This window comes from Bactrocera neohumeralis, unplaced genomic scaffold, assembly GCF_024586455.1.
Source record: "Bactrocera neohumeralis isolate Rockhampton unplaced genomic scaffold, APGP_CSIRO_Bneo_wtdbg2-racon-allhic-juicebox.fasta_v2 cluster09, whole genome shotgun sequence".
NCBI lineage: Eukaryota > Metazoa > Arthropoda > Insecta > Diptera > Tephritidae > Bactrocera > Bactrocera neohumeralis.
In genome coordinates, this window is record NW_026089622.1 from 13,413,093 (window position 1) to 13,428,626 (window position 15,534).

At 37.6% G+C, this 15,534-nt stretch overlaps 1 protein-coding gene across 1 annotated transcript; it reads right to left on the minus strand.

Annotated features, from left to right (window-relative positions):
* Positions 1-6,711: 6,711 nt before the first annotated feature.
* Positions 6,712-8,100, minus strand: LOC126764622 (uncharacterized). The gene has a single exon (XM_050482289.1). The coding sequence runs from the start codon at positions 8,098-8,100 to the stop codon at positions 6,712-6,714; it is 1,389 nt and encodes a 462-aa protein (XP_050338246.1).
* Positions 8,101-15,534: the final 7,434 nt, after the last annotated feature.

The following is a 15,534-nucleotide window of genomic DNA, read 5'->3' on the forward strand; positions in this document are numbered from 1 at the left end:
TATATATAACCCTATATCTGACTCTTTTAGTTTTAGGACTTACAAACAACCGTTATGTGAACAAAACTATAATACTCTCCTTAGCAACTTTGTTGCGAGAGTATAAAAAACTATAATACTCTCCTTAGCAACTTTGTTGCGAGAGTATAAAAATATTTATTAGTATACTAGAGTTAATTATGTAAAAATCAAATAAAATTATTAAATATGCAAATCCAAATTGACTGTAAATATTACTATGCATGCATTCATACAAAATTATACTCATAATTATTTTTACATGCCACCTCACAACTACAGTATTCACGCTGTGAAATGTTAACATTTTTAACAGTTCACTCACATACTTAAACAGAAAATATGAAGAGAAATAAATATATGTATTTTCGGCATATAATGACACGGCATATATGCCCAAGTAGTTCTTTGATATTCCACTTTTAACAACGAAAAATGCGTATAAAACACACCTCTCACACAGAGAACATAAAGACATAAATATATGTATGTACATATACATACCCATGATGATACTCCCAAACAGAGAATATTGAAGAAAAATAAGTTCTTTTATATTCAATAGGAAATATGTTCCATTATGTATGGAAATATGTATGTATGTATGTAGAAGGTAGGTAGGAGTGCCGCCCTATCGGGCTCAATTAACACTTGATGTGCCATTTTGATGATGTATGTAGAACTTTTATTTATTATTTTTCAAATTATTTAATGTTAATTTAATCTTATTTTATAATAAATCATTTTAAATAAATTAAAGATTTACCTAACACCATTATGATATTTTCATGATTCATGTTAGCTTTCAACCAGGGAATTCCTTTCAATGCAATGTACGAATGTAAGGAATTTCGTTTTGCCGTCGGCATTTCCATATTGACATGTAAAAGTAATTATGTATTTCTTTGTTTCGTTTTGGCCCAATTTTCTATATTAAGACAAGTGTCAATAATTGAGCCAAAATCAAATAAATATTTACGCATCACATAGCAGGGAACCTGTAAAAATCTTCTTCTAACATGTTCTTTGTATATATCATATGTAAATAAGTATTGAGCTTTACACACAAATGAAAGTAACCATCCTTCTTTCTCCTACTTTTATGTATGTATATTGGCCCAATTGACAAGTGTCGATAATTGCGCCAAAATAAAATATATTATGTATCCATATGTAAATATGTTTTAAACTTTATATAAAATTGAAGTGCCAATAATTGCGCCAATTTTCATAAAGTTTGTGATTTTGTGAAAAGCGGACGGAATATTTTTTATCGGGTTATTTTTAAAAATTGTAATAAAATGTCGAAAATTCGTAAGTGTCGCGTGCGCGGGTGTGAAAGTGACAACGGTGGGGTACTACGCCTATTTAGTTTCCCAAATGAATGGGAGCTGGCTGGAAAGTGGAAGGAGAACCTAAAAATTTCTCTCACTGACCACCTTCCAGCCACCAACCCCAGCGGGATATGGTACACATTGGTAAGCAAGCAAGGTAAACGATGCAGCATGATTGTATCGCTTACTCCGACCGATGAAAATTAACACGGCGATGTCCTACGAAAAGTAACAGATCATCGCTTTCGCTTACCATAGGGACGAAGAATTCTTCGATGTCATATTTAACGAAGAATTCTTCGATGTTACAGTTAACGAAGAATTCTTCGATGCCACAGTTAACGAAGAATTCTTTGATGCCAAAGTTAACGGAGAATCCTTCTATGCCAAGGTCAATAGTAGAATAGAAAAAATTGCATATTAATTTTGCTTTATTTATGAAAATACATGTATGAAATTCGTTATGAAAATAAGTATTATGTGTACAAAAACTCACTTTATAGGCCACTTACACTTTTTGTTAAAAAGAAAAATGCACTAGGTTCAATACAATCGTTATAAAGGTTTTATTTTATGCGAAATGCACTTAAAAATTGTTATAACAAAATGTGTTTGACTGAACTGAATTATTACAAATTGAAATAGTTTAAAAACGTTAAATACATATTATATATACATATACAAAATGATAAAAGGTTGAAAAGAGCAGGTTTTAAAAACCCTTAAATATATATACAGGCGGGTAACTAACAAAAGGAACCGGGATGCTGCGAAAGCGGAGATGTTGGTCTAATGACGTCGTAACGAAAAAAGGTGCGCGAGATCTATTCTCGTTGCCTTTTGTTCTAATTGGTATGCTGGATGGTGTCATCGTTTTTATACTCTCGCAACAAAGTTGCTAAGGAGAGTATTATAGTTTTGTTCACATAACGGTTGTTTGTAAGTCCTAAAACTAAAAGAGTCAGATTTATTTAGGTTTATATATACCAAACTGGTCAGGGTGACGAGTAGAGTTGAAATCCGGATGTCTGTATGTCCGTCCGTCCGTGCAAGCTGTAACTTGAGTAAAAATTGAGATATTATTATGAAACTTAGTATTATATTGGTACACGTATTTCTTGGCTCCTTAGGAAGGTTAAGTTCGAAGATCGGCAAAATCGGCCCACTGCCACGACTACAAAATGTCGAAAACGGAAAACCTATAAAGTGTCATAACTAAGCCAAAAATAAAGATATTAAAGTGAAATTCGCACAAAGGATCGCATTAGGGAGGGACATATTTGACCGTAATTTTTTTGGAAAAGTGGGCGTGGCCCCCCCTCCCACTAAGTTTTTTTGTACATATCTCGGAAACTACTATAGCTATGTCAACCAAACTCTACAGAGTCGTTTTCTTCAGACATTTCGATATACAGTTCAAAAATGGAAGAAATCGGATAATAACCACGCCCACCTCTCATACAAAGGTTTTGTTGAAAATCACTAAAAGTGCGTTAACCGACTTTGCGGTTTAGTTGATGTTATTGATCAAATCAGTACTTTCTAGAATACTGTAAAATATAGTGGACACACGTTTATAGTGTGAAATATAAAAAAAAAAACAATGGCCCCCGGGCCTCCCAATCTTGGGGATTACAGATTCGCCCTGCTGGCTTCTGATCCCCCACCAAAACGGAAAAAAATTAAAAAAACAATTTGAGCCCTTTCCCAGTCTACCAGAAATACAAGTGAGAAATCCTAAATACGTTATCATATCGTCCGTTGACATAAATAAACCATTAAATAGGTATAATTATTTTGCAATTCATTCTGCATTAAAAATAGTATGCAAAGAAATAATGAAAATTATTGAATTACGCGACGGAAGTCTATGCTTATTACTAAAAGACAAATCAACCGCCGAAAAGTTTATTCGTACTAAATTTTTACACGGTGTCTGTGAAGTGAATGCAAAATATCATGAAAAATTCAATTATACTAAAGGAACAATATATGCCCCATACTTAATCGATCTAAGTGAAGAAGAAATCATTAGTAATTTATCTGACCAAGGAGTTGTAGGAGTATACAAATTCTCCAAAAACATAGATTGAAAACCAAAACATACCGGAGTCTGTCTGCTTACTTTTGACAAGTATCAACTTCCCAACCACATTGATGTCACTTGGCATTCAGTCAAGGTTAGACCTTATTTCCCTAACCCCATGCAATGCAAAAATTGCGGTAAATTAAATCACACTGCGAAACGCTGCAAAAACCCAAAAATGTGTGAACATTGCAATCTACCCCCCCACAACCCTGACGTATGCACACGTACAATGTGTACAAATTGCGCGGGAAATCATCCATCTTTTGATAGATCTTGTCCGAAATTTTTGCAATCAAAAGAAATATTAAAATTACAAGTACAAAACAAATGTACAATGAAAGAAACGATTAACATATATAAAAATCAAACTCCATCAATTGTTGGTGGCCCTTCTTTCGCATCTATTGCCAATAACCCTATAACAAATAACAACCAAAAACACACATTAAAAGAAACAACTCAAAGCGTAAGCCAAAAAACCAGTTCAAAGCTTACTCTAGATCAACAACAAAATCCAACATCAAACATCATCTCCTTTCCTCAAATCCCAAACAGTGATAACGGACTTTACGAATTCTTATCACAGCGTATAACCGAGTACCAAAACCTTCTACCTACCTAAAAAAACAACGAAATTTCTTCCCAAAACAACAATCCAACAGAAACCAATAATACCTCAAATAGCTTTACCTACAACAACTACAACCAACAAAATATCAGCATCGAAAAAACAATAAATCCGAACCCAATTGCTTCACTCAATTCTCCTTTCTCTAATCCTTCTTCCCATGCATACAACAAATTACCTTCACTATCTAATAACCAAGACCCACAATAATACATATTTACACATATATAACAACTAGCTTACCCGGCGCGCTTTGCTGCGCAGTTCGTAAGTATATTAATAATTTATTCATTTTTTTTTTAAATAAATATTTATCGGCTATTATACTTCATTTAATTTTTTTTCATTATAGACATTTTTGTCATCTTCTTTTTAAACATATTGAATATTCAAATATGCGATAAATTTGCCAAAGCAATTGCCTATTTTCAGATTTTATGAAATATCCACAAACGACAAATCTAAATTTTTATTTATTTGACGTATGAGTGTAAACAAAAACATAAGAAAAACAAAAACATAAGCATTTGACATGAATGAGTAATGTCACATTATATTGTTACTTGAGCAAAAGTCCACTTATTTAGCAAACAAAAAAACCTGAAATTTCATGGTATATAATTATATTCTGCGATAATAATTACTCTGTATTTGAAAATAATGTGATTTTCCATTCATAAATGTGTAATAAAACAGTAAGTTAATAGCCAAACAAAAAAGTCAATAACAAATAGAGTATAGTTCAATATAATAAAAACAAATTTTTTGTTTCCAAAGAATACCATACCAAAAATGACGATGAAAAGATTCGATATGAGAAGAACATTCCATTCTGATTATCTTCAGGAAAAAACAGTTGTTGTTCAGTCGATTGATAGCCCATCGTGCGTCACCGTAAAATTCAGACCGGAAGAAAGGGAATACCAGGATGTAGAGCAAATTCTGAATTGCCGATTAGCAAATATCAAGCCAAGTAATGGGAAATACTGTTCCCGAGAAGCTATCAAATATTTTGAAGAAATTGCTTTGAACGAATCTTTCACTATGAAAATAATGAAACAAATAGACGAAATCTTTTTCATAAATTTAGACAATTATGAATTAAGGATGAGGATTGACCAAGATATTGTTGATAAAGGATATGCAGTTCATGAGAATGCATTCGTACGATATTATCCATTTACTCCATAAAATTGTTAAAACGCTAACATTGAGAAGCGTACATAAATATGAATAATAAGAAAATTGTCATAGCGATTCAATAAAAATTCAACAAAGTAATACTCTTCAAACATTGAAAGTATTTATTCTTCAGTTTCCTCTTATTTTTACATAAGCGTATATAATAAATTGTAAATCTCAAAAATTCGAGTTCTAATCTAAAACATTTTGATAAACAACGTTCTTAGTTTTACTGTCCGGTGCATGAATGAATAAACGATGTGCAGTACCGACTCTCGAACATGTAACATATAATTGTCCATGTGAAAAACACGATTCTTCCAAATTTACTCCGCATATTTGAAATGTTTGTCCTTTGTTTATAGTCATGGCAAATGATAAACGCACCGGAAATTGCAGACGTTTGAAATCGAATGGCATGTCTGTTGGAATCATTGGAATACGTGGTATAAGCACATTTCGCTTTGCCATTGAGTATAGTTGCTTCAATCAAATTTGGTATTAGCTTCTTTATTGCCAGTCGTGTACCATTACACATTTTTGGAGGATTGATATTCCGTAGTAATATGATTGGTGAACCAACCTTAAAAATGGAATCAATAATATATGTATTTCATTGAACCTCCTTACAGATTTATATTCTGTAATGATTAAAGTAATGAACAAACCTTTAAATTCAAAAGATGTGGCGGTGTACCAGGTGGTTCCAATGAATTCAGAAATTCAAATGGATAATTCACAGCTTCATCTTCATCCATAACGCTGTCAATGGCTTTATAAGTTATGACTTCACCTGGCTATTTTTCTTGAATTTGGAAGTTCATTGCATTGACGTGCATATTCTTCGGTGCCAATATTGAACGTTCTGCTAACCAATCATGGCTTCTGTGATTCTGAATGATATTTGGGAAAACGCATTCGACCAATTCTTATTTTGTTTGCAAAATTGTACAAAAATTTTCGGGCAAGGTGATCATTCCATTAGTATTATCGATTTACATTTTTCCATTTTCGATATCCAACAATTGTTCCGATAACTGATATGCAGATGAATCGTCTTGTAATAGGACACGCATATTGCCATTCCACGTAAATGCATCGGACGATCAGGTGAAATCATAGATAACTGTGGTAATGCTTTATGCGCAATTTTGAGACACATATCTTCAATGATTATTAATGCTTCATTGTACATTTCCAAGGTAATCATCAAATCTGGATTATTTGACGTACGACGCATCCGAATCAAAATATCTTCCTTCATGTAATCTTGATATTTGTTCTATAATTCCAGTGGATTCGACGGCATGCATGTTGATATTATAATCGAGAAAAGCATTCTTATTTGTTGTGGTAAAGATGAAACACATGCATCTTGAAGCGTCGATTCCCAATGTGAATCGTTTTCCAACAAATGCAGTAGGTGACATGCCTCGCGATAAGTCTCACATAAATGACCGTCAACTATTTTCAAATATTCGAACGATCTCGGTCCTTGAACGTTCATCAATAGCAATCGCAAATAAAAACATTCCGCGTTGTTGGGATGAATCGTTTACATTCTCACCAAAGCATCTGTTGAATACTGGGTGACCATCAACTGCTGTACCCTGTTTACGTCGTTGGAATTCTTTTGATGATGTATTCCATGTGTAATACTGAGGTACATCAGTATATAGCAAACTTCTGGTAAATGTATCGGTTTCACAAAGTCGAAAAAAAGCAGTTAAAGTAGTCGCTAGTGGTTGTGCTGCTCTCTGCTGTATATTTTCAGTAGTAAAATAAACACGTTGACCATTTTCAAGATGCACCGCTAGATGAACAACAACAGGATGTCTTTCGTGCAATGGAAACGCAAATATTCGCCAAATTGCTTCATTGCTGCTAACGTATCGGCCCATTTGATATCGGGTAATTTCATCGTTCCTATTGTCAGCATCAGGTACTTCAAAGACAGCCATATCACTTCCTTTATTCACATACTTGCAAATGTTTTTGATTGACTTGACGGAATTGCAATACTCAACGTTAATGTGAGACTGAAATATTTTAGACAGAAGTTGTGAATATGGCACAACCCAGCGATTATCGACGATGATTTCTTGATGACGAATGTTCATCATTACTGATTGACCGTTATCTTCAGTAGACCGTCGTCGATACAACGGGTATCCATCATTGCCTGTTATTGTGTCGGAAGTCAATGCTCTGGAATAACGCTTTGAGCTTTTGCCATCAATCATGCATGGTGAATTTATATTTAGTACGCCATATGGGCCATGAATCATATGTTTTGTGACGACTTCAAATAATTCTTGATCAATTGTTTGATTTGGTATCTCGGCTAATATGATATTATCAATTTCATCTGGTGTGATTTTACGAACCAACCATATCAATATATGTGCGTGCGGCAATCCTCTCTTTTGCCATTCGATTGAATACATATAACATCGCACTTCTCCAAATACGCGCAATTTCACAATTACATCCATCAGCGCTTCTAATTTTTGCCGAAAAACACGTGCATTTATATCGTGACGATTTGTTGTTGATTGACCGTCAAACAAATTATTTTGAATATCGCTCCACTTCGGATTACATGTGAATGTAATAAATAAATCTGGTCGGCCGTATTTTCTCACGTATGACATCACATCTTGAGCATATTCGTGCACATGGCGAGGACTTCCAATATAAGATGCTGGTAATATCGTCAGATGTCCAATATCATTCAAATTCCCATCATTTGTTATTGCATCACGCAAATGTATGTATTCTTCTGATCGCAATTTACTTTGATTGAACCGGATGTAATTGAGACGTTCAGTCTCAATTTTCGCATACATGTCCACAATGTATTGATGAAACAGTTTTCCACATCTCAAATGTAATTTGAACTTCCTTCGCGAATCATTAATCTGTATGAATAATAATTCATGGCGCTGACCTTCTTTTGAGCATCAAGACCTGTAAAAAATACGTTTCAAAATGTATTTAGAAGTTTTCAATTCAAAATCGAAATCTTTTATTTAAACGAAATATTTATGAGTACGATATGTATTATGTACCTGTGCTTGGATTAATCATTGGGATACTATATCCATCATGGCCATTCCAGTGCAATGTAGGATACTGTAAAGCATCGTAACAACGATGAAGCTCCGAAACACGTTGTAATTGTTCATTTCTACGGTGAAGAATAATATTTTGAGATTGAAAATGATCGCCAACAATCACAATGGCCACTTCATCAATGGTTGGTGCATTGAATCTTCTTGAATGCTCTCCAGTTGGAGTTTTATCGGCTCTTATAACGATTCTGTGATTATCAGATGGCAACCGATCCATAGCAGTTTTGAACAATTGGACTAATTCATTGTGCTGATGCAATAAATCTTGTAGTTCGCAAAGAATTTCTCTTTTTGTGTGAGAACCAATTGTGCAGCGTTGATTTAATTCACGATTTTTATCTCCGATGAAATATATTTGTAAAAATTGATGGTTAGCGTCGGGGAGCGGTAACAATGAACCCGCTAGGTGATAAATTTGACCTTGGATCTGTAATATGTATGCAATGTTATAGGAATAAATTTTTCCCTATTCTTTGAAAAAACCATCAAATATTCCATGCAATCACCTTAAATGTCGGCATAAATTGATCTCTTATAATTTTTGTAGCGCCGAAAGAAGTCATTTGAAAAGACGAATTGTTCTCTTGTATATGATTTAAAAAATGTTTCGATTCTGGTGATGTCTCAAAAATTAATGATTGTAATGGTTCAGGAGGCGGTTCAAATTCCGGCAATTTAACTTTCCCGTTAACGCAACACATTCCAGCCGTTTCACCCGAGAATTTAGCCGCTTCACAATGTGAGCATATAACATCCATCATTCCAATATATCCATGTACATTATAGTCGATTGAAGGGTCGTAATCAAATGCAGCACGGAACATATCTTCCAACACACGACGTCGTATTCACGTAGGTCTTGCTGGATTTCTTGCATGATGAGCTTCTTCAAATCTATTTCGGGGACGTCACACTGCACTTTGTGATACTCTTTGTGACAACACGCCCCGAGCATTCCGAGTACGTCGATCTATGTTTGATTTTGGACATGCCGGCATTTTCTTTAAAATAATTTCTTATATGATCACTTCGTTTCAAACACACATAAAGTTTTCACTGAATAACTTTCAATAATTATTCTTTTCCGGCTATTTGAATAAAAAGTAAGCGACCGAAATTGAACGATTCAAATAATTTACTAATCAAAATATTGAAAAACAAAACAAAAAAAAAATCTACTTCTAATCATAAGTATCCACATTGTAAATATAAGCTTAAGCATTTGTATATATAGTTATACTATATATATACATATATGATCATATATATATAGTATGTATGTATATATATGAAAATACACTATTTGGAGACTGTAATATTTATAACTCATGTATATCTGTAATACACGTACATATGTTCCTATAATACTTTAACATTAGTCATAACCCTAACTCATAACTAATATTTGATAATTAAATGTACAAATTAATTTAATCCCTGAGCCGAAGGCCCTGTCGCTAGTGCTGTTATACTTTATAGGTAGTATAATTATTCATAATTGTATTTCCTTTAATAAAGAAATAAATAAAAATAAATAAAATTTCAAATGCATGTATCTGATTGAATGCATTTTCAAGCTGTTAAACACGCTCTCGAAATTGGTGCATATACCTGCTCATTTCCTTCAAACGATTCTCTCTATGTAAAAACGCCTCGTTTGCATTATCGAAACCTTCAGGTAATTCAGTTTCCAAACGATAAGGCATATATTGAGAAGTAAGCTATAGAAAAAGTTGTGGGGATCTGATGTTGCTATAAAATATGGCACCCTAACAACTGCGGGAACCTTTCTCACAACCATTTTGCTCTTATCTAATAGCGTAATGAGTGGACGACGTGTGTTACGAAATTATTCATATGCGTCGTGATCAACAATTTCCTCAGTTTCGCTAAATTTTTTCGGATAGAATGGTTCAAACAACATTGCAAACTTTGTAAGGCTCATGTTTGCAAAATCGTAATCGGGAGATTGTAACGGACGTTTTTGATATCTTTCAAAGATATTTCTATAATAACCAGTTGCGTGCCCGTTTCTGTCGAATTGCAATACTCTGTAACGCTGCTCTGCCTTTCTTGTGTTCAGAAAAATGCAGCTTCGAGAACTGTCCCGTAATGGGATATGACAAAGTCTATATGCACATTCTGCAGCTGATACTTGTCGTTCATGAAGAATCTTCATACATATGCTGAACAGTTTGCTTGAAATATCAGTTTCTTCGCGTTGAATTTGCTGTATTGCCTGCGAAATTCCAGAATCTATACCTGCAGGTTCTGCTTTCGATAGGTACTTTGCTATATAGTACGCTATCGCTTCGTTTGATCCGCATCGCTGATTATCTATGTTGCCTGCCCACAGTCTTAGCAACTCTGGGTGGTAATTATTTACCAAGCATCTTCCTTTCGACGCTTAAGTAAACAAATTCTACCTCCGTTACGAAGAAAATCATCTGAAGAATGTGACACAATTCGTGCCTCGTCACATTCTTGGCGTGTAAAGTTGAATCGGCATCGTATAGAAGTATTATTTTTTTAACAAGTTTGTGTATGCCGATGAATTTGACATTTTTTAACTAATTCATGAAGCTCTGGGTCTTCTTCTTCTGGAGGGATTCTACAGCAACAATTACGATCCAGGAGAAGTTTCCCTTCTTCGGAGTCAAACTCGGGACGATTTTCGATCCAAATCACCATATGAAGGTGAGGACTACCCCGATTGTGGAATTCAATGTGCCACCAATGATCCTTCACTTTTTCGCCAAACACATAGTCATTATTTTTTATAAATTTCATTAGAGCATTTCCTCTTAACATGAAATGTCGACTCAAAATTACTGGATACTTTTCGATAAGTCTTTGGGTCTCATAAATATCGAGAGTACTGAGATCAACATCAGCCCTACCATCGGCTATTAACAAAGCCTTTCGTTGGTCTAGCCAGTTGAGATCATTTGAGCAAAATGTTACAAAGTATGTTGGAGGTCCTAAGCATCTGATTTGAGCTAATAGTTCATTCAGAGCTGATCTCCAATAAGCTGCCGAACCTCGTAAATTTTTTACATAAATATAGACATCTTCTATTGCTCCTTCTTGATTAACAATTTTTTTGCCGCATACAGATATAGTGCTTTTGATTCTATAATATTCAAAGAAGGATAAGGCATCGGAGGATCGAGTCATGTGTAGAAGTTCACGCAAGTGAGGAAAGTTCTCTGATCGCCATTCACTTGGGAGTGGCCAGAAGCGATTCTTTTACACATGGCTCAAGCAGCTCACTACTTCCGGTCTTTGACCAAGTATAATCTGGGTAGCCTAAGAATATCCGTTCGAAGGCGAGCTAAAGTGAGAAGGCGAAACATCCCCTACATAGGGTTGTGCGTTGGGTTTGGGACCCGCCACGTAAAAAGCTCACCCCAATGAAAAACCAACAGCAGCCTCGGATGAGAGACCCCCCTTTTGATGACGACCATGGCAAACGAAATAAGGACTACGAATTAAGGGCATGCACCTGGAATGTCCGGTCCCTTAATTGGGAAGGTGCCGCTGCCCAGCTTGTTGATGTCCTCGTAAAAACAAAGGCTGACATCACCGCCGTCCAAGAAATGCGACGGACGGGACAAGGACAGAGACGAGTAGGTCCTTGTGACATTTACTACAGTGGCCATATAAAGGAGCGCAAGTTTGGTGTTGGATTCGTGGTGGGAGAGAGACTCCGTCGCCGAGTACTATCATTCACTCCGGTGAATGAACGTCTAGCCACAATCCGCATCAAAGCGAGGTTCTTCAACATATCGCTGATCTGCGCCCCGACGGAAGAGAAGGACGATGTGACCAAAGATGCCTTCTATGAGTGCTTGGAGCGCACTTATGAAGCCTGCCCCCGCCACGATGTCAAAATCGTGCTTAGCGACTTTAACGCCAGGATGGGCAAAGAAGGTATATTTGGCACTACGGTCGGTAAATTCAGCCTCCACGACGAAACATCCCCTAATGGGCTGAGGCTGATTGACTTCGCCGGGGCCCGAAATATGGTTATCTGTAGCACTAGATTCCAGCATAAGAAGATTCATCAAGCTACCTGGCTGTCTCCGGATCGAAAAACTGCCAACCAGATCGATCATGTTGTGATAGACGGAAGACACGTCTCCAGTGTTTTAGATGTGCGTGCGCTCCAAGGTCCTAACATCGACTCGGACCACTATCTTGTTGCAGCTAAGATTCGCACCCGCCTCTGTGCAGCAAAAATCGCGCGCCACCAAACACAAGGAAGGTTCGACGTCGAGAAGCAAGCTGCAATCACAACAGACAGCCGAACAATTTTATACTCGGCTTGCACTCCTGCTCTCTGAGAGCACTAGTCAACAACTCGGTATAAGGGAACTGTGGGACGGAATTTCAAACTCCTTACGTACAGTTGCAACCGAAACCATTGGTTTTCGGAAAGTGCAAAAGAACAGCTGGTACGACGAGGAGTGCCGTGTCGCAGCATAGAGAAAACAGGCTGCCTACCTCGCAACGATACGATTGACCACTAAACGTGCGGGATGGGATAGATACCGAGAGTTGAAGAGGGAAGCGAGACGCATTTGCAGACAGAAGAAGAAAGAGGCCGAAATGCGTGAGTACGAAGAGCTTGATAAGCTGCCCGACAGGGGTAATGCTCGAAAATTCTACGAAAAAATGCGGCGGCTTACAGAAGGTTTCAAGACCGGAGCATACTCTTGTAGAACCCCCAAAGGTGATCTAGTCACTGATGCCCAGAGCATAGTTAAATTATGGAGGGAACACTTCTCCAGCCTGCTGAATGGCAGTGAACGCACCACACCAGGAGAAGGAGAACCCGATTCCCCAATCGATGACGATGGAGCAGACGTTCCATTACCCGACCATGAAGAAGTTCGAATAGCAATTGCCCGCCTGAAGAACAACAAAGCGGCAGGGGCCGATGGAAAGACGGAGGAGCTATTCAAACACGGCGGCGAAGAACTGATAAGGAGCATGCATCAGCTTCTTTGTAAAATATGGTCGGACGAAAGCATGCCCAACGATTGGAATTTAAGTGTGCTATGCCCAATCCATAAAAAAGGAGACCCCACAATCTGCGCCAACTACCGTGGGATTAGCCTCCTCAACATCGCATATAAGGTTCTATCGAGCGTATTGTGTGAAAGATTAAAGCTCACCGTCAACAAAATGATTGGACCTTATCAGTGTGGCTTTAGACCTGGAAAATCAACAACCGACCAGATATTCACCATGCGCCAAATCTTGGAAAAGACCCGTGAAAGAAGAATCGACACACATCACCTCTTCGTCGATTTCAAAGGTGCTTTCGACAGCACGAAAAGGAGCTGCCTTTATGCCGCGATGTCTGAATTAAACTGACGTTGAGTAACACGAAAAGCTCCGTCAGAATCGGGAAGGACCTCTCCGAGCCGTTCGATACCAAACGAGGTTTCAGACGAGGTGATTTTCTATCGTGCGCTGGAGAAAATAGTTCGAGCTGCAGAACTAAATAGAGAAGGTATCATCTTCTATAAGAGTGTACAGCTGCTGGCGTATGCCGATGAAATTGATATCATCGGCCTTAACACCCGCGCCGTTAGTTCTGCTTTCTCCAGACTGGACAAGGAAGCAAAACAAATGGATCTGGCAGTGAACGAGGGCAAAACGAAATATCTCCTGTCATCAAACAAACAGTCGTCGCACTCGCGACTTGGAACTCACGTCACTGTTGACAGTCATAACTTTGAAGTCGTAGATAATTTCGTCTATCTTGGAACCAGCGTAAACACCACCAAAAACGTCAGCCTAGAAATCCAACGAAGGATAACTCTTGCCAACAGGTGCTACTTCGGACTGAGTAGGCAATTGAGAAGCAAAGTCCTCTCTCGACAAACAAAAACCAAACTCTATAAGTCACTCATAATTCCCGTCCTGCTATATGGTGCAGAGGCTTGGACGATGTCAACAACTGATGAGTCGACGATGCGAGTCTTCGAGAGAAAAATTCTGCGAATATCGCATTCGATGGAACGATGAGCTGTTCGAGATATACGACGACATTGACGTAGTTCAGCGAATTAAAAGACAGGGCTACGCTGGCTAGGTCATGTTGTCCGGATGGATGAAAACACTCCAGCTCTGAAAGTATTCGACGCAGTACCCGCCGAGGGAAGCAGAGGAAGAGGAAGACCTCCACTCCATTGGAAGGACCAAGTGGAGAAGGACGCTTGGAATATCCAATTGGCGCCACGTAGCGAAAAGAAGAAACGACTGGCGTGCTGTTGTTAACTCGGCTACAATCGCGTAAGCGGTGTCTACGCCAATTAAGTAGAAGGAGAAGTACATAGGATTTCAAAGTAAACAAAGTCACGCGTTCAATAGAAAGTTGGTATTTGTGCAATATTGATCATTTTGGGTTCGAGTGTATAGTATGTGGAAGTTGAAGTGGTATCGACCAGATTTTATCTATTTTTCTCAATACCACATACTATTAACAAGTCTTATACTAAAAAACCAATCAAAGTAAAGTCAGCCGGGTGTTCGATAATCCTGTTATTAGTTATTAGTACATCAAGTTTTCGCTCAAATTTATATATTTTAGGTACAAAGATACACTGTTATGAGTAAAACACGCTAGCTCATTTTCATTGAGATAACTCATATATTGGCCGATATACATATAGGGTTTGTCCGGAAAGTAATAGGACTGAGTCGATTTAAAAAAATTTATTGAACCAACCATTTCAATTCTTTAAACACTGTCACAACAGGCGCCTTCTGCGTCGATGCAGCGCTGCCAGCACGACTTCCTAGCATTGAAGTCGTCACGGAAGGCATTCTCCGGAATAGCCTTGAGAGCCGAGGAGCAAGCTGCTTGGATCCCCCCCTTTCATCGCCTTTTCAGGCAAGGAAAGAAAAAAAGTCCGGGGGCTACATCTGGGCTGAAGGGCGGCTTCGGAAGCATTGGGCTGCCGGCCTTGGCTAGGTAGCTGTTCACAAGAAGGGAGGTGTGAGCCGGGGCGTTATCGTGGTGCAACTTCCATTCGACTGCGATGTCTTGTTGGACCCGATTGACCTTTCGTTAGAGTCTCTTGAGGATTTCCACGTAAAACTTGGCGTTGACGGTGTGTCCAGGAGGAACAAATT